The 19,953-nt window shown below is 48.3% G+C and overlaps 1 protein-coding gene across 3 annotated transcripts in view; it reads right to left on the bottom strand.

Moving 5' to 3' along the window:
• Positions 1-485: 485 nt before the first annotated feature.
• phkb (phosphorylase kinase, beta) overlaps positions 486-19,953 on the bottom strand; it is a 93,987-nt gene continuing 74,519 nt past the window's right edge. For 2 of the 3 annotated variants that reach the window (XM_030377189.1, XM_030377191.1), the window contains 7 exons: positions 18,395-18,485; positions 17,302-17,507; positions 16,125-16,259; positions 9,912-10,041; positions 9,023-9,130; positions 3,403-3,543; positions 486-1,278 (listed from right to left, as the gene is read on the bottom strand). In XM_030377189.1, coding sequence (XP_030233049.1) covers positions 1,141-1,278; positions 3,403-3,543; positions 9,023-9,130; positions 9,912-10,041; positions 16,125-16,259; positions 17,302-17,507; positions 18,395-18,485 — 949 coding nt within the window. In that variant the 3' untranslated portion in view covers positions 486-1,140. The remainder of the gene's footprint in view (positions 1,279-3,402; positions 3,544-9,022; positions 9,131-9,911; positions 10,042-16,124; positions 16,260-17,301; positions 17,508-18,394; positions 18,486-19,953) is intronic. The other variant, XM_030377190.1, reaches the window with a different exon arrangement.

The following is a 19,953-nucleotide window of genomic DNA, read 5'->3' as shown; positions in this document are numbered from 1 at the left end:
GCGCTCAAAGCTAATATATTTCACTTCCAAATGGTTGTTGCTCAAAACAAATGGACTTCACTTCCAAATGGTGATATATGGCGTTTACAAGACTTTTTTAAGCCTAGTGAGTTGTGTTGCTCCGGGGGTGAGTTGTGTTGCACTGAGGGTGAGTTGTGTTGCGGCGGGGGTGAGTTGTGTTGCGCTTGGGGTGAGTTGTGTTGTGGCGGGGGTGAGTTGTGATGCTCCGGGGCTGAGTTGTGTTGCTCCGGGGTTGAGTTGTGTTTTTCCTGGGCTGAGTTTCCGATTGATTGCAGGGTCTGGTCCCCCTCACCCCTCACCTGCTAAAGAATCCACTAGAGGTTAAGTTATCAAACCCCAGAGACCGAAAGTGTTCCACGATATGAACCAAAGACGCTCACTCCCACCTCCACATTCACAAGGTGAAGAGAACTCACGAATCGATTTACAATATAACCTTTGAATGGATAAAGAAGAGTCAAACAAAGATCATCAAGGCTTTATGTGGATCAAATCGGTGAACAACACAATAAACGTACAGTAACACACAATATAGATGGAGAGCAGAGAGACGCTGTTCAGGCGCTTCACTCCCAACCGGCCCTCAAAGCCTCCTGAAGACAACAGCTACTGTCTGGTGTCTCCGCATACACAGCCTTAAAGAATCCTGCTGAGCAAGGCCCTCGTCTAGAGCTCTGCAGGCTCATTCAAAAACTGGTTTCACGCTGAGTTAGCAAATCAAGTATCCTTCTGAAAGGGATTTGAGCCTGGGGTTGGTTAAAAATGTTATTCATTTCTATCTCATGATACTCCCCTCATCTCATAACAGTGTACTGGATCATTTAAACTCTAGAATGTATGTATATTTTTTCTATATATTATATCTATATGCTCTGTCAAGGGTTGCCTTTGTTATGAAGGAAGGCTAGTGTGGAGGGGTTCCATGCTGGCAGTAGACCAGGGGTCAGGGGTCAACATGGCGCTGGGGTCCCCCAGGCGAGGCCCCCAAGGGAGACTAGACAGAGAGCCTCTTCTTCAGAAACTAAATCATTGAATCCTGAAGGACGCCAACGCTATTTAATACACACAGGTCATGCTCCACCAGCACTAGCTACACCCCAAGGGTGGAGGCTGGGGGGTCTAGCTGACGGAGCAGGGGTCCTCCCTGCAGGGCTTGAGCTCTCCCTGCAGCAGCTGTACGATGACGGCCTTGCTGAGGTAGGAGGAGGTGCCCCTCTGCCCCATGGGCTGGCTGTTGTAGAACGCCTCCATGCTGTCCTGAATGCAAACAGAGACAGCACCACCGTACATCAGCCTTCAGGTCCCACCTCAGGGGTTAGAGAGCGGTACAGAGCTAGTGATATCTGTTTGGTTGTTGTTGTTGTTTTTGTTGTTGCCAAGCTGTTAAAGTTCTCGCTCATGTTGTGTTAACGATGTTAACGTTGTAGACCGTTCATAGGAAGTGAGAGAAGGTAAATGGGGTGGACAGTAAGGTTAGTAAGTTAGGGGTAGTAAGGTTAGTAAGTTAGGGTTAGGGGTAGTAAGGTTAGTAAGTTTGGGGTACCAAAGTTAGTTAGGGTTAGTAAATTAGGTTTAGGGGTAGTAAGGTTAGTAAGTTAGGGGTAGTTAGGTTAGTAAGTTAGGGTTAGGGGTAGTAAGTTTAGTAAGTTTTTGGTACTAAAGTTAGTAAGTTAGGGTTAGGGGTAGTAAGGTTAGTTAGTTAGGGGTAGTAAGGTTAGTAAGTTTGGGGTACTAAAGTTAGTTAGGGTTAGTAAATTAGGTTTAGGGGTAGTAAGGTTAGTAAGTTAGGGGTAGTTAGGTTAGTAAGTTAGGGGTAGTAAGGTTAGTAAGTTTTTGGTACTAAAGTTAGTAAGTTAGGGTGAGGGGTAGTAAGGTCACTAAGATAGGGTGTTTCTTCCCTCCAAGGTGATTTGTGACCATGCAGAGACATAAAAAGCAATCATTCTCCTACTTGAGAAGAACTTATTTTATTGCATCAGTGATGTTGCTAGGTACGCGTCCTGCGTCCCTGACGCATTAAAATCTGAAAGGACGCGCTAAACTCACTATCCATGCGTCCCGGGGACGCATCTCATTTTCCCCATGAAAAACGATACATAGTGAACATTAAACAACTCGTGTTTAATCACAGTAACTGGCCAAAGAAACCTTCTTGTGAGCAGATCGGACAAGCGCTGTTTCAACCCTCTGCGCATCTACTCGGCGCAGACGTGATCCCCTGTACAAAGTATCGCGACATGCTAATTTAGCCGCTACCAAAACAACTAGCTCGTCACCGCTGATTTCATTTCAACAATTAAAAATACGAACTTCATAGTAAATAAACCCACGTTTCCACTGCTCGATGCTGTGCTCATTCGTGTCGAATGAGCAAATCAAACAGGATTTTTTTGCAATCCTTCTGATTGAATATATGTACATTTATGACAAAATCGTGAGGACTAGGCTTGTGACACACACCCACACACACACCCACACACACACCCACACACACACCCACACACACACAAATGTGGCGCTCGCGCGGTAATAGCTCATTGGCGCCACCTAGTGATCATTATGTGCAAATGCACAGCCTCTCATTAAAATTACTTAGGGGTAAAAATGGCCCGGCGTTTCTAGTGTTAAACATGAACGGTTGAGTACTCCAGCTCTAACCATATCATACCACCATCAAGGAGTTTAACACTATTAATTTAATTTAAGAAATAGAATAATAATAAAAAAGAAACACATTTTTTAAACTGGGGAGTCGGGACCCATTGAATTTCTCAGGGACCCACCCCACTCGCCACCTGTGGGTCCCGGGGACTCACTACATTGAAAACCTATCAACATCACTGTGCATAAGTAAATAGTCAATGCTATTGAAGCATATTTTTCAGGGTTAAGGGGAAAGTAAATAGCTGTAAAAAAATGGCAAAAAGCAGTTCAATATTTCTTAATTGGTTCAATAGTACAACCCCAATGTCGTTGCCCCCCAGTGAAGGTATCAGAGAAGGAACATTAGCCGTCCACTGCCCTGATGAACGACTTCCGAGGACAGAGAGCTGTTATTGGATATCGTAAAATATAGTGGAGATACTATATAGTACTATTAAATATTTATATACTTAATAGTTTATAGACCTAATTTAGGGTTATGGAACCAAAATTATTCCAAAATCATTCCAATCACATCTTAAAGGTGCAGTGTGTCATATACAGCCAGATTTGAATTGTGCAGTGTGTAGGATTGAGTGGCATATATCGGAACAGACGAGGCAGAAATGGTCTCAAATAGTAAGAAATATGTTTTAATTAGTGTACAAACCCATGAAAATAAGAATCCTTCTGTTTTCGTTACCTTACAAATAAGTCAACAAGATGGACGCCGCCCACCTGTTTCTCTTTGCCCTGCAGGCCACTGGCATCCCGCTGGAAGTCCATGAAGGCCTCCTTCACCAGACCATCCAGGTCCACCTTCTCAGCAAACTCCAGCTCCGGGTTTCTCTCCAGCACGATGGACACCACCATCAGCAGCTAGCCATGACAGGAGAGACCTTCATCAGCGAGGAGATAACAGAATCTGGACCACACCACCAGCAGCAGCTAGCCATGACAGGAGAGACCTTCCGAAATATGCGGTATCGTTTGAGTAGACTGTGGCTGATTCTGTTCGGGCTCATTGAGACTGCAGACTGTTATCTCCATTGATTTGAGCGAACAGAGCACCACGCGCCACGGGAGAGCACCACACCGCCGTCAACCAGAAGAGGCCTCTGACTTCAAACCAACCTGAAGCGCCTCAGAAACATCTGTCTACCTATCGTCGCATCAATTGTTTGTGAGTACAGCATAGATTGTTTGTGGCTACAGACTACACAACCTACTAAATGACAACATCACCTGAGGACTCAATCCTCCTGCAAAACGCCCAAAACAAGATAGCTTACCTGACTGATGACATCCGTAGACTTTCTGCTGAGCTGCGAAAGAAAGAAGCGATCCTCTCCAGTTTCAGTGAAACACTCCGGGAGAAGGAACTTTTACTCTCCAGCTTCACTGATATCGCAACAGATCAATCAAAGCAGATCTCCACCCTTAGTGCAGCCCTCCAGGACACGGTCCTCGGGGACCCATCAGGCATCCGAGCACCTGTCTCCTCCACTCCTGGCCCTCAACCCTGGACGGAGGTCATCGTTCGCGACCGAAGAAGAAGGCACACTAGGGCGGTCATACCTGCTCTGCCCCTCGGAAATCGGTATGAGGCCCTCGCCGCAGTCGAAGCTTCAATCGCTCCACCGGCCGGGTCGGACGAACAGCAGGACCTGCCGTGTGCCTCGCCGGCACAGTCATCACCTCCGGCAACTTCCCGCTGGACGCTTGCCAGTGTCCCGGCGATTGGGGCTGCTCCTCCGGTCGTTTCCTCCCTGGGGGCTGAGGTTATATCCAACGGCTGTCCAGGGGTTCCTCCGGTGAAGCATCCGTCCGTCGCCGCATCTACCATCCAGTCCGATCAACCAGGCCAACAGCAAAATGGATATTCCTCATCCCGGCGAAGACTGCTGCAGGAGGCAGTCTCCAGGCGATCGGCACCTGAGGCGGAGCTTCCTGAGGCGGAGCCCGACGGTGCCTCTCCTCTCCAGCCCTCGGTGGAACAGCCGCTGCAGGGAGCCTCTGGAACCACTGCCACCACACACTGTATCCCCGTCCCCAAGATCCCAGTCATTCAGCCACTGTTCCCACCATCCACTCTGATTATCGGCGACTCCATCACTAGACATTTGCGCTTCTTCAACGTTATCACGCGTTGTATGCCAGGCGCCTTGGTTACTGATGTCCTGGCTGAGCTCCGGGATATGCTACCAACTCTCCCATCCACAATTCGGAGGATTATCGTCCATGTCGGGTCAGATGACTCTGCCCGTTGTCAGTCAGAGCTCACAAAAACTGACTTCAGTGTCCTCATTAGCTACCTTAAGCAGTGTGATAAATCTGTATTTGTCTCGGGTCCAATTCCTACCATTGGACGCGGGAACGAGCGTTTCAGTAGACTTTTGAGCCTTAACACTTGGCTTCGGGACACTTGCGGGGAAACCAACGTGTGCTTTATTGAAAATTTCGATGTTTTCTGGAACAGACAATCACTCTACTTGAGGGATGGATTACACCCAAACACAAAAGGCTCACGCCTACTGGCTGCAAATATCCACTATACCATGACATGCATAGACACATCCAGATGCAGTCGCCATGCACAGAAATGACTTCCTGCCTCTGACTTCCGCTCCTCTCCTGTGGAAACTACGATCCCCCTGCAGCTTACAGCATCTAGCGCCCTCTGCTGGCCCATTCCGGCATTGACAACAAATAGAAAAATACCCAAGACTAGGCAAAGTGGAAAATATGGAGGTCATCGCCGCGTATTAAGGAGCTTGCAGAGACTTCTACCCTCAGCTCTGTCTCCTATCACCATGGAGCTGTTTAATGCACAATCCCTCACAAATAAATCCCTCCTCATAAATGACCATATTATAGAGAAAAGACTTGACTTCATGTGCCTAACTGAAACCTGGCATAAACCAGCGGACTACTACGTGCTCAATGAAGCATGCCCACCTGGATACAACTACATGGAGAAAGCCCGCAGCTCTGGTCGTGGTGGTGGACTGGCCATCATACACCGGGCGGAACTAAAACTATCTCCTCTGCAAATGCCTGACCTTTCCTCTATGGAATGTCTGGCCTTCAAATGCAAACATCCATACCCCATGACAGTGCTTCTCATTTACCGTCCTCCAAAGCCAAACTCATCGTTTATACCAGAGATAAGTGATCTGCTGACCTCACTCTGCAGTATCTCAACAAACATTGTCATTGTTGGTGATCTTAATATCCATGTCGACAACCCCTCCTGTCTGTTTGCAGCAGATTTCCTGAATGTGCTTGAGTGTCTTGGCCTGCAGCAGCATGTTGAGGTCCCTACTCACACCAAGGGGCACACTCTGGATCTGGTCATTACTGACACTGCCCTAATAAATAACATACAGGTCTACGATCTTGGTGTATCTGACCACAAGGTGGTCTCAATGGCCTTTACTTTTATGCTGCCAACCACTACACTTAGGCGTCAAATGTCTTTTCGCAACTGGAAAAAAATTTACGCAGCCACTATGAGCATGGATCTCCAGCTCATCACCTGCCCAGCATCTGCCTCAGCGGATGAATTAGTGGAGATCTATAATACCTCACTGAGCAGTGTTTTTGATCTCCATGCCCCGGTCAAATCACGTATTGTTAATTTCTCACGGTCTGCTCCATGGTTCACTCATGAACTGAGGAAAATCAAAACAGCTGGGCGTGTCTTGGAACGGCGATGCAGGCACTCTGGGCTCACAGTCCATAAGCTGGCCTTCCGTGAGCATCAAAAGGCATACTAGAATTCCCTTAAAGATGCTCGCTCACAGTTCTACTCCAGCCTAATAAATGAAAACCCTGGAAACTCTAAACAGCTTTTTTCCACCATAAAGCATCTCCTGAAACCACAACCATCCTCCTCAACTGAAGCTACAGAAGAGCAATGTAACAGCTTCATCAACTTTTTTAGATCAAAGGTCGACAGCATTCGCTCTGAGATGTCCAGCTCTCCATCTCTGCTTCCCTCTGACGCCAACACCCTATCTGCAAGTGTGTTGTCTCCCCTGCATCTTACTGAGGTTCAGGAGAGCCATGTTGAGGAAATCATCAGGAAAATGAAACCCTGTACCTGTACCCTGGACCCCATTCCCACTGCTCTGCTCAAGTCACACATCCCCATTCTCAGTCCTCTCATCACCAAAATTGTCAACCTTTCCCTTCAGTCAGGCTGTGTCTCGCCGGCTCTCAAGGTCGCTGTCATCCGTCCCCTTCTCAAGAAGCCCACCCTGGACCCGGAGGTCCTAGCCAACTACCGGCCTATCTCCAACCTTGCCTTCCTGTCCAAAGTGCTAGAGAAGGTAGTTGCTTCTCAACTTCAGGACCACCTCAAACACAACAACCTGTTTGAAAAATTCCAGTCAGGATTCCGTTTAGCCCACAGCACTGAAACCACCTTGCTCAGGGTGACGAATGACCTGCTGATGACAGCCGATGCAGGATCACCCTCACTCCTCATCCTCCTGGATCTGACTGCTGCATTCGACACAGTGGATCACACAATCCTCCTAGAGCGCCTCCACACCACCATTGGACTGTCAGGCTCTGCACTCAAGTGGTTCCAGTCATATCTATCTGGCAGAACTGAGTATGTCTCACTGGGAAGATGCAATTCCAGACAGCTCCCTGTCTCCTGTGGTGTTCCACAAGGGTCTGTCCTCGGCCCCATCCTCTTCATTATCTACATGCTCCCCCTCGGCTGTGTTGTCAGCAGACATGGGATGTCCTTTCACTGCTATGCCGATGACACACAGCTGTACATCAAAACTGCCCCAAACCCCTCTGCTGCCATGTCATGTCTCACTGCCTGTCTTGGGGAGATAAAGGCATGGATGAGAAACAACTTTCTCCAGCTAAACAGCAGCAAAACCGAGGCCCTTCTTGTTGGCACTCCACACCAAGTTCAGTCATCCTCCATAACTCATCTCACTTTCGACAGTCAGGTCATACCCCTCTCCACCACAGTAACAAATCTAGGAGTTAGGTTTGACCCTCACCTCACCTTCAACGATCATATAAAGCATCTGTGCAAAATCTCCTTCTACCATCTCAAAAACATCGCCAAGCTCCGCCCCACTTTAACCCTGCCAGATGCTGAGAAGCTCGTCCACGCCTTCATCTCCTCAAGACTGGACTACTGCAATTCACTGTTCACTGGGATCACTGGCAGGAACATCCAAAAGCTGCAGTACATCCAGAACAGCGCTGCCAGGATCCTGATGAGAGTCAGGAAATACAACCATATAACCCCCATTTTACACTCACTGCACTGGCTCCCTGTCTCATCCCGCGTCAACTACAAAGTCCTCCTACTCACCTACCAATGCATAAACGGTCATGCCCCCCCTTACCTGCAAGAACTCATCACTCCCCAAACATCAACCCGCCCCCTCAGATCCAATAACAGTCTGTCCCTGCAGATCCCAAACACCAGGCTACGCACCATGGGCGACCGGGCCTTCGCCGCTGCAGCCCCTCGACTGTGGAACAGCCTCCCGGACCACTTAAGGGCAACACAAACACTAGCCTGTTTTAAGACTGGCCTAAAAACCTTTTTATTCATAAAGGCATTTCCTACTTTTTAAAAATTGTATACTAGCACTCTGAGATTCTGCTAGAATGAAGAGTGCTCAACAAATAAAATGAATTATTATTATTATTATTATTATTATTCATCAGTGAGGAAATACCAGAATCTGGACCACACCACCATCAGCAGCCAGCCATGACAGGAGAGACCTTCATCAGCGAGGAGAGAACAGAATCTGGACCACACCACCAGCAGACTCCATGTTGACGTTTGCTCTTCTGTGGTTTGGCATGCTAATCTTTCCAAGCTTGAATAAGCGGAAGGCAGGATCCATTGGTGCTGTTCCGACCAATCGAGAGCCAGAGTCCTACAAACCCTCCTCATGCCCTGCGAGGTCAACACTGTCTTGTTCTGTCTTGCTACATGATGCTTCTTCGATAACAACAAACTTCTTTCAAACTCAAGAATTAAATATGGTTTCATACTGAATTCAAATAATTTGACTGATCTGAATTGAATTGTATTGAATTGTATTTAATAATATTGAATTGGATTGAAATATATTTCATTCAAATCATTTTGCATTTCAATGCAAAATGTTGTTTTAGTTGTTTAGTTGTTGTTTAGTTTAGTTGTGTTTTAGTTGTTGTTTAGTTTAGTTGTTTTAGTTGTGCTGCTATGCATGGTGGGGTTTTCCGTTGCAGATACCCTATGTATATTCTATGTATACATATGTATCAACATAAATGTAAATATATAGTGAAAATGCATAATACTGTATATAAAGGTTCCTACCTCCACGATGATCTGTCTGTACTCTGGGAGGACGATTCTCTGCAGCGTGTCTTCAACCAGCAGGGAGAAGTTCATCTCGTACATGGTCATGTCGGACAGGGTGGGTTGCTGAGGAGAGAAGCATGAGGAAACGTTACTCCATCACCTCTCCTCCCTCCTCAGTCGGCAGCCAACCACCCCCACCACCACCCCCCGCCCCCACCACCTCCACCACCACCCCCTCATCCTCCACCCCCAACACCACCCCTCCACCACCACCCCCCGCCCCCTCCACCTCCACCCCCAACAACACCCCTCCACCACCACCACCCCCCTCCCCCTCCACCTCCACCCCCCCACCACCCCCCGCCCCCTCCACCTTCACCCCCAACACCACCCCTCCACCACCACCACCCCCCGCCCCCTCCACCTTACCACCACCCCCCGCCCCCTCCACGTCCACCCCCAACACCACCCCTCCACCTCCACCCCACCACCACCCCCCTGCCCCCTCCACCCCACCACCAACCCCGCCCCCTCCACCCCACCACCAACCCCGCCCCCTCCACCTCCAACACCACCCCTCCACCTCCACCCCCAACACCACCCCTCCACCACCCCCCGCCCACTCCACCTCCACCCCCCCACCACTCCTCCACCTCCACCACCCCTCCACCTCCACCACACCACCAACCCCCGCCCCCTCCACCTTCACCCCCAACACCACCCCTCCACCACCCCCCCGCCCCCAACACCACCCCTCCACCCCACCACCACCCCTCCACCCCCCCCCCGCCCCCAACACCACCCCTCCACCCCACCACCACCCCCCGCCCACTCCACCTCCACCCCCAACTCCACCACCACCCCCACCAGCCCCTTCACCCCCTCATCCGCCACCAGCCCCTACCTGGGGCAGATGGGTCCCGGCCACCAGGATCCCGTGGGGGGTCCGCTCCAGGATCTGCCAGACGCGGTCGTAGAACCCCGGGGGGCTGCGGTTCAGAGAGCCGTCGATCTGACGCCGGTTCAGCCAGGACCTGCAGACAGACGGGCGGAGGACGACAGACACACGAGGGGAGACTGCTCGATTACAGCGAACACACGGGTCTCTAGGAGATGACGGGGGGGGGCGAAGGCTGGTTAGTCAGCGTTAGGCTTAACCCTGACCCGAGGGTTTAGTCGTGATCAACGTGTTTGAAGTGGTGTGTCCTGTATGGCAGGTGGTCCGTGGAAAAGCAAACTCAAATCAAAAAAAAAAAAAATCATAAAAAATTTAAGATATCTATGTATGATACAATTTGAATTAAATTGAAGGTATTGTGTGATTAATAAAATAGGCTAGTGCAAAGATTAGAACGTTCCAGAATATTTGGTCTAGTGGCTAGGAGGGAACAAGACCGAACTGTCTTGTGACAGTGCTTTGAAAATTGACTTTTCTGAATGATGCCTGCCTGCTTTTTGGCTGAAAGGTGCCAAGGAATACCCCGAACTTTCCGACAAAGCCCTGAAGCTGCTTGTGCCTTTTCCAACCACTCACCTCTGTGAATCAGGATATTTATCCCTGGTCATGTTGAAGACAAAATATCGGAACAGACTTAATATTGAACCAGATCTCAGATTGAGGCTGTCATCACTGGAACCTGACATACAGAAATGAACGTCTGCAAAGCAAAATCATCCCTCTCATTAGCTGAGCATTTGTTTAGGCTAATTGTTCTTTAGTTTTTAATATAGGCCTATATTTCTGTAAATTAATATTAACGAAATAAATTTGACTTTATTATTTTTATTATATTTAACCAGGAGTAGGCCTACTGTGTTTTCGTTAAATGTGAATAGGGCCAGAGTTCGTGATCGCATCACATGCATAGCCTTTAAATATAGGCAGTGTATATCTGAAACTATTTGTTTTATATTATAAATGGAAGAAATAAGCCCTATTGTTATTTGAATTTCCAGTACGTTTCTTGATCTCCCATTTCTGGAATGTTTTGCATATGTTACTTGGACAAACTCCCAGCCTGTTCGTTGAGGACTTTGAGAAGATTAGATATTTGACTTTATCCAGTTCAGTTCAGTTCAGTTCAGTTCGTTTGTTATTACTGTACATATTTAATACTCCATTATCATTGCTATGGATATAAGCCTGGTGTTCTAACTAACCTGTTAATGCCCTCGGGCGCTTTAAATAAATACATTAATTATGTGGCAGCTGTTGTGTGCAGTAAACGTTCTTTTAACAAGCCTGTTATACTTATGCTATGTTATTTTTAGTGCAAATATATGCCTATTAAGATAATTCGGGGTAATTCAGGTAGGACTGTGTGTAGACATATTTTATTACGTGTATTATAAGGTGGTCCGCGAAAATTCTTGATTATAAAAAGTGGTCCACACACACTCAAAGTTTGGAAACCACTGCTGTAGGGTGTGGTGGTGTTAGTGGTGCGATCTGTAGGGTTTAGTGGTGTGTAGTCATTGTGTGTTATGGAGGGTTTAGTGATTAACGAGTGTGTAGTGGTGTTAGTTGTGTGTTCTGCAAGGTTTAGTGGTGTTAGTACTGGTCCGAGCCGGTCTGTACCTGTTGCTGAGCTGGGGCTGGGGACCTTTCTGTAGGGTTTAGGGGTGTTAGTGGTGTGTAGTGGTGTTAGTGGTGTGTAGTGGTGTGTAGTTGTGTGTAGTGATGTTAGTGGTGCGTAGTCTGTGTCTTTGTTGCCATAGCGCTGTGCGAGACGGCAGCCTTTCCAGTTGCTCCGTAGTACTGTGTTGTTTTTAACTTTATTTTCTTAATGTTTTGCTACTCCTGCAACCTTGGGCAGGAGTAGGGTGTTTTAATATATATCCATGGATATGACACACTTTAAACAGAAGCCACGCACCAGTTCTCTTGTTTATCCGAGAGAAGAGTTGTTGGCTCTGAAAACAAGCACACAAGCCGGCGTAAGGCACTGTATACCGGCAGCGCTGAGGAGGAGATATCGGGGCTGTAAGGCTGGCGCTAAGCTAAAGGCTAGGCTAGCGGACAAAAGGCGTTTTAAGCCATCAATCCCCTCCATCACCATAGGGAACGTGAACGCCTTGCCTAATAAGATTGATGAGCTAACGGCCTTAACTAACCAGCGGATCTTCCGGGAGAGCAGCCTGCTAATATTCACAGAGATGTGGCTTACCCCCCTCATCCCAGATACTAACGTGGACCTGCCGGGTTTCAGCGCGGTGAGAGCCGATAGAGACACAGAAGCCTGTGGTAAGAGCAAAGTTGGGGGGCTCATAATAAATGTCAACGATCGCTGGTGTAACCCAGGACATATCTCTGTGAAGAAGGCTTCATGCTGCCGGGAACTAGAGATACTAGCTGTCAGCCTCCGGCCATACTATTTACCGAGGGAGTTTAGTCACGTGATCGCTGTTTGTGTTTACATTCCTCTGAGAGCAGATGCAGCCACTGCCTGTGACAAGATTCACAGTGTCACAGCAAGGCTTCAAACTCTACACCCAGAGGCTTTCTTCTTAATTTCCGGTGATTTTAACCATGCCACCCTGGATTCTACTCTGGCTGTTTTTTATCAGTTTGTGAACTGCCCCACTAGAAACAACAGGACAATTTACCTCCTGTATGCAAATGTTAGGGATGCATACAGGGTCACCCCCCTCCCCCCACTTGGGAAGTCGGACCACAACAAACCTGGTCTACCTGCAGCCACAATACACCCCCCTAGTGCAGAGGCAGTCTGTCACAACACGCTCCTTTAGGAGATGGTCTCCTGAAGCGGAGGATGCCCTCAGAGACTGCTTCCAAACTACAGACTGGAGTGTACTACAGAGCCCGCACGGTGAGGACATAGAGGGGCTGACACACTGCCTGACAGACTATCTAAACTTTTGCACAGATGTAGTCGCCCCTACTCGGATTGTTGTTCGCTGCTATCCAAACAACAAGCCTTGGGTGACGGGTGACTTCAAAACTGTCCTTAATAAGAAGAAGGCATCCTTCAGGAGCAGGGACAAGGAGGTGTTTAAGACAGCACAGCGTGAGCTGAAACAGTGTTTGAAGGTGGCGAAGGAGAGCTACAGGAGAAAGGTGGAGCACAAACTGCTGGAGAACAATATGAGGGAGGTCTGGGATGGTGTGAAAATCATCACAGGCCACAAAGCTAAAAACAGTACAGAGGGGGGGACTGTGGAGAGGGCAAACCGGCTTAACATATTTTTCAACAGGTTTGACCAACCATCCCCCCTCGCACCCAGCCAAGGCACCAACATAATGGCACCCTCACTTTCACCACCGTCATGTGATCCCCCCTTGCCCTCACCACTGGACACCGCTCTCCAACCCCCTCTTACCGATCTCTCCTCAAACACCCCAGTGGACCCTCCTCCCTGCATTATTACTGCTGACCAGGTCAGAGGAGAACTGAGGAAGCTTCGCCCAAAGAAAGCAGCGGGCCCAGATAATGTGTGCTCACGCCTGTTGAAGACCTGCGCTGCTGAACTTGGGGAGCCGCTTCAGCACGTCTTCAACCTCAGCCTACAACTAGGGAGAGTGCCCACCCTCTGGAAGAAATCTTGCATAGTTCCAAAGAAAACCCGACCTAGTGAGCTGAATGACTTCCGACCGGTGGCACTCACATCACATCTGATGGAGCGGCTCCTTCTCAGACACCTCATGCCTAAGGTGCTGCATGCTCAGGATCCACTACAGTTTGCCTACCGGACAGGGGCTGGTGTGGAGGATGCCATCCTGTATCTCCTACACCGGGCCCACTCACATCTGGACACGGGGGCGGGCACAGTCAGGATTCTTTACCTAGACTTCTCTAGTGCCTTCAACACAATCCTGCCCCTCATGCTACAAAACAAACTGTCAGCTATTCAAGTGGACCCCCACCTGATAACTTGGATCACCAACTACCTCATAGATAGACCACAGTTTGTTCGATTAAAGGACACCACATCGGACATCTTAATCAGCAGCACTGGGGCGCCTCAGGGGACGGTGCTAGCCCCTCTTCTCTTCACCTTATACACCTCAGACTTCAGCCATAACTCTGAATCTCATTCAGAAGTATGCTGACGACACAGCCATCATGGGGTGTATAGGGGGGGACCATGAGGAGGAGTACCGGACTCTAGTGAGAGACTTTGTCACCTGGAGCCATGCAAACAGCCTGCAGCTCAACACATCAAAAACCAAAGAGCTGGTGATAGACTTTGGGAAGTCAAGGCCACGCCCCCAAGCAGTGGACATCAATGGGATAGAGGTGGAAACCGTGGGTAGCTACAAGTACCTGGGAGTGTGGCTTGACACAAAACTGGACTGGGCAATCAATACCGACCACCTCTACAAGAAAGGCCAAAGCAGACTGTATTTTTTAAGGAGGCTGCGATCTTTTAATATCTGTAGTAAACTTCTGTCAATGTTCTATCAGTCGGTGGTCGCCAGCATCCTTTTTTACACTGTGGTGTGTTGGGGAGGCAGCACAACCAAGAGGGACTCCTCCAGGCTTGACAAGCTCATCAGGCGGGCAGGCACTGTGGTCGGCTTCAAGCTGGATTGTCTGGTGACAGTGGCAGAGAAGAGAACCACAAAGAAGCTTCTGGCCATCCTGGATGACACCAGCCACCCTCTGCACACTGTCATCAGCAACCAAAGAAGCTCCTCTGCTCCTCCCCAGATGCCGCACCAACAGACTAATGAACTCCTTTGTCCATCGTGCCATCACACTCCACAACTCCGCACTTGGAGGGAGGAGGGGGGGCAGCAGGATTATTTATTGCTACACACTCCATTTATTAACACAAAAGATATAATAATTGCTGTCTGTCTGTCTGTCTGTCTGTCTGTCTGTCTGTCTGTGCAAATGTATCTGAAATTTAATCCAAATGTTGTAGGCCAGTGTGACAGATGCCACACCTCCTCTTGTAACTTGAGTCATATGTTTTTTTTATTGTCCCAGACTATACAGTTTCTGGAATGACTTTTTTATGATCATGACAAAGGCTCTAGGAGCAAAATTAAAACATTCCCCTTCATTGCAATATTTGGAACCCCATCTCAACAACCCCATATTACAGCCTTACAATCAGAAACATTAGCCTTCTGGCAAGACGCCGTATTTTACTTATGTGGAAATCCCCTAATCCCCCATCAATTTAAATCTGGCTCAAAGACGTTATGTTCTTTGTAAAAATAAAAAAGATAAAATTAACAGTGAATGGCTGGGCTAATAAATATACAAAAAATGGGATTCTCTTATAACTTATTTCAATTCTCTATCAACCCTGGCCCAAGACTGAACCCCCCCCCCCCCCCCTTTTTTTAATTATATATATATATTTTGTACTTTCTTTTAACTGTTTATTTGTGTTCCTAACTTTATATAGTCACTGCTTGTTTTGTTTTTTGGAATTTTTCATGTCTATTTGTAAACATTTTGGTATCTAAGCTTATTATGTTTTGTATGACGTTTAATTTGAACTCCGAGACAGCAGTTCCTTGTGTATGTTCTTGTTGTATGTTCCTTTTGCCTAAAAATGAAAAACTAAAAACTAAAAAATGTATTGTAAAAAGACACACCATGAGAAGTTATTTTTTCGTTTTGACAAGTAGCTGTGTAATAAGCGGGATAATGTATAGAACGTTGCCGGTCATTATCGAAAATAAGCCCCTTCAGGGTGAAGCAAGACCCCTCCGCTTTTGGGCGGGCTCATCTAGCTGCGTGGGCGCGTTGAACCATTTTTGTGACACACAATGATCAAGCGTCAGGTTAGGAGCGTTACGCGCGTAATCTTACGCGCGGAACGCGTTCAGTGTGGCCGTACCTTTAAACCTACACTTTATTGTCAATATTGTGCATTTGCGTAGTGCCATCTAGTGGTCAGATTTCATATTTCGTTAAGTCCTCCCCAAATGCGCAGACTTGGTGGAGGGCCGGTGGTGGGCCGGGCCAGTCAGAATTTTCCCGTTGGCTTTTAGTGCGCCACTCCGCCCCTGGTGTGTAGTGGTGGTAGTGGTTTGTAGTGGTATGTAGTGGTGCAAGTGGTGTTAGTAGTGCGTATTTGCGTGTAGCAGTGTGTAGCAGTTGTGTGTAGTGGTGTGTAGTTGTGTGTAGTTGTGTACCTGCTGCTGATCTGCGGCTGCAGTACGTCCAGCAGCAGCTGCTTGACGTCGCTGGGGGACAGCTGGTACACATCCTGGGACGGCAGTTCCCCCGCACGGATCTTCAGCTCGTGCTGCATGGCCTGGAGGATCCAGCTGGGGACACGGGGGGGGGGGACACACCAGAGAGGGGGGAGCGGTGTTACACGGAGCTCTCTGTCGCCCCCGCACAATAAAGAGTGTTTGAAACGGGATCAAAGGACCTCCTCTCCTTGATCTCTGGGACCTTTTGTCTGAACTATGGCCCCGTCCACGCGGAGCCGAAACGGGTGAAAACGATCCGGTTTCGCTTTATGCGGTTCAGCAATATCTCCGTAAAGACGGAGTCATTGCGAAACCGCATCGAACTGTAGAAACGCTGTAGCAAACATTCAAGGCGCGGTTCTCCACAGAAAAAAGTGGAGCGCATCAAGCCTGCGCACATACAGACTGCGCACTGTATACAAACAATCAGTCACGAGAAGATTCAACCTTTTAAATTGAGCAGAAATACTTTTTAATGTACAGTTTGTAATTAAATTTATCAAGGGGCTATATTTAAAGCTACAAAAAGTATACAAATATAAGAATAAATAAAAAATTTAAAGCAACTCTGATGTCGCCCACTTGGTGGGGGGGCTAATGACGTCATCGTTTGCGTTTCAGGCGTCCACGCGAATCCAAACACGAAGCCGCATAGGTCTGGAATCGAGGATAGATTTGACACCACCCTCGGACATGGTTTCAGAAATGTGCGGTTTCGGGCACCGGATCCGCCGGCTCCATCTGGACGGTCAGCCGAAACGCACAAGACTTATGCGGTTTCACCAAAAAATCGGCTCTGTGTGTGGACGGGGCCTATGTCGACTTTGTGGAATCAGGAAATTAAACTCAAATGTCGTTTATATTCTCGCTTTGGTTCTCTGTTTTTTTTTGTTGTCTGTAATCTTCTTTATTCAAAATAGAAGTCTGATAAGAAGTGCTTGCATTGACCCCCCTACCCGATCCAAATGTTCAGCCCCCCACACCCGGTCCAGGTGTTCAGCCTACCCGATCCAGATGTTCAGCCCCCCCCTCCTGGATCCAGATGTCACCCCCCCTGCCCGGTCCAGATGTTCAGCCCTCCCCCCTACCCGATCCAGATGTTCAGCCCCCCTACCCGATCCTGATGTTGAGCATGCCGCTGAACAGCTGGGGGCTGTTGGAGATGATCCAGCCGATGTGGATCAGCAGCTCCTGCTGCAGCACGGCCTGACTCTCTCCCCCCTCTGGGGCGCAGCGCAGGTACAGCAAGGCCTTGATCTCCCCCGGGGACAGCGGCTTGGAGACCACCTCCTCCTCCTGGCCGAACACGCCCAGGGTCACCTGGCCGGGCACGCACGCACGCACACACGCACGCACAGACACACGTCAAGAGGACAGGGAAACACACACAAAAGCATGCATATACACACACACACACACAAACAGCACAGCCAAATGATGACACACACGGCGCAGGGTGCGCTACGAGGGCCGATGGTCCACTAGTATTGCTGCACACGTGCTTAAGATGCACTCATGTGGGTGTCTGTGGGTGTCTGTCTGTCTGTCTGTGTGTGTGTTTGTATCGCTTTCTCTGGGGGTGTGTCACATCACGCACAGGGACCCTGATTGCGGCTCCGGCGTTCTATCTTGGGATAATGATAGCTCGCCGCTTTGACTGATGGAGACGCTTTATCTCCTTTAATCTGGAATCTGTTCCTCTGAGGTGCAGAAGCCTCGTCTTTGAAGAGCGAGGCCACATTTCAGTGTCTGAGCCTCAATCTGAGCCTCACTCTGAGCCTTAATCTGAGCCTCAATCTGAGCCTTAATCTGAGCCTCAATCTGAGCCTCACACTGAGCCTCACTCTGAGCCTCAATCTGAGCCTCACTCTGAGCTCACTCTGAGCCTCAATCTGAGCCTTAATCTGAGCCTCAATCTGAGCCTCACTCTGAGCCTTAATCTGAGCCTCAATCTGAGCCTCACACTGAGCCTCACTCTGAGCCTCACTCTGAGCCTTAATCTGAGCCTCTCTTAAACTGCAGAATTGCTAGGAGTCCAGAATGAAATACAACGAAATATAAACTACATAGTATACTATAAATTAGATAATATATTCAGTATACTATGTTATTTATAGTATACTATGTAGTTTATACATTGATATACGATATAGTATACAGTATACTATATGGTATACCCAGTTGGGGTTAGGGTTAGGTCCTCTTACCTGTTTGCCATGCACTAACACACTAGTTATACTGGGGGCAAGGCTGTCCACCAGCTTAGTTAACAGACTAGCAGCGAGCCGCACCACCGACCTGCAGGACACAAACATATCACAGCCATCAGCGCCACATGCTCTAGAGCAGTCTTTCCCAAAGACTGGGTCGCGATCCAAATGTGGGTCTGAAAGATTTTAATTGGGTCGCCAAATAAATGTAGATAAAATAAACAAAAAAAACTTTTTACAGAGATACTTTGGCGCTATTTCTGCATCTATCTCTACAGTTTCAGTTTTGACTGTCTTACTTCTTGCTGCTGAAACACCCAAATTTCGCCCCAGGGGATTTATAAAGTTTTATCTTATCTTATCTTAACTAATTGATTGACTGTTTGATAACAATAGCTGCCCATAAATACACGCCTACCTGTTCGGCATGAGCATTTAAAAAAACTTTAAACAAGAAGCATGTTTTTGATAGTACTGTACTATTATTTATATTGGGTCGCGATGGTTTGTAATTTAAAAAAGATTGGTCCCCAGAAAAAAGGTTTGGGAAACACTGCTCGAGAGGACAGACGGCAGGGTGCTCGAGAGGACAGACGGCAGGGTGCTCGAGAGGACAGACGGCAGAGTGCTCGAGAGGACAGACGGCAGGGTGCTCGAGAGGACAGACAGCAGGGTGCTCGAGAGGACAGAGGGCAGGGTGCTCGAGAGGACAGACAGACGGCAGGGTGCTCGAGAGGACAAACAGACGGCAGGGTGCTCTAGAGGTCAGATGGCAGGGTGCTCTAGAGGACAGAGAGACGGCAGGGTGCTCGAGAGGACAGACAGACGGCAGGGTGCTCTAGAGGACAGACAGACGGCAGGGTGCAGGGTGTTCTAGAGCTGCTTCTGGAGGCTCTTGTTTCAGGAGGACATGGTGGTGTGGAACACCAGTATTATAGAGATCAGCTAGGCACCATATGAGCAGGTGGTCCACAAAATTTACCATTTCATGACTTCATAAAGAACATGAAGACATTAATAAAGTGCCGAGCAAATGCCTTAGACATAATTATTATAGAGTCGCTATATCTCCTAGGAGACATTAACAGATGTCTTCCTCCCAGGAGAACGGCTCCTGGACGTGGACAAATTAAGTTACTTAAGGAAATCAATTAAAAGTAATTTAATTATGAGTCAGCACAAATAAAGCAGCATTAAGCAGAGGAACACAGGAGACGACAGGAGACGGAAGGAGCCCATCGGAAAGTCACTACACTCACACGCTGGGGAACCTATCAGAACGTCACTACACTCACACGCTGGGGAACCTATCAGAACGTCACTACGCTCACAGACTGGGGGCACCTATCAGAACGTCACTATGCTCACACGCTGGGGAACCTATCAGAACATCACTACGCTCACACACTGGGGAACCTATCAGAACATCACTATGCTCACACACTGGGGAACCTGTTTCAAGCTTCACTTCTCGTGTCAGGGGAATGAGAAAGTAATCAAGTTTGTATTGACGTGTTTTCAGAGGTGGAGGTTAGCCCCGAGCTTTTGGATTCAGA

The sequence above is a fragment of the Gadus morhua genome, chromosome 14 (assembly GCF_902167405.1).
Source record: "Gadus morhua chromosome 14, gadMor3.0, whole genome shotgun sequence".
Taxonomy (NCBI): domain Eukaryota; kingdom Metazoa; phylum Chordata; class Actinopteri; order Gadiformes; family Gadidae; genus Gadus; species Gadus morhua.
Note: the sequence above shows the minus strand (reverse complement) of the source record. Positions and strands in the feature narration are given on the sequence as shown.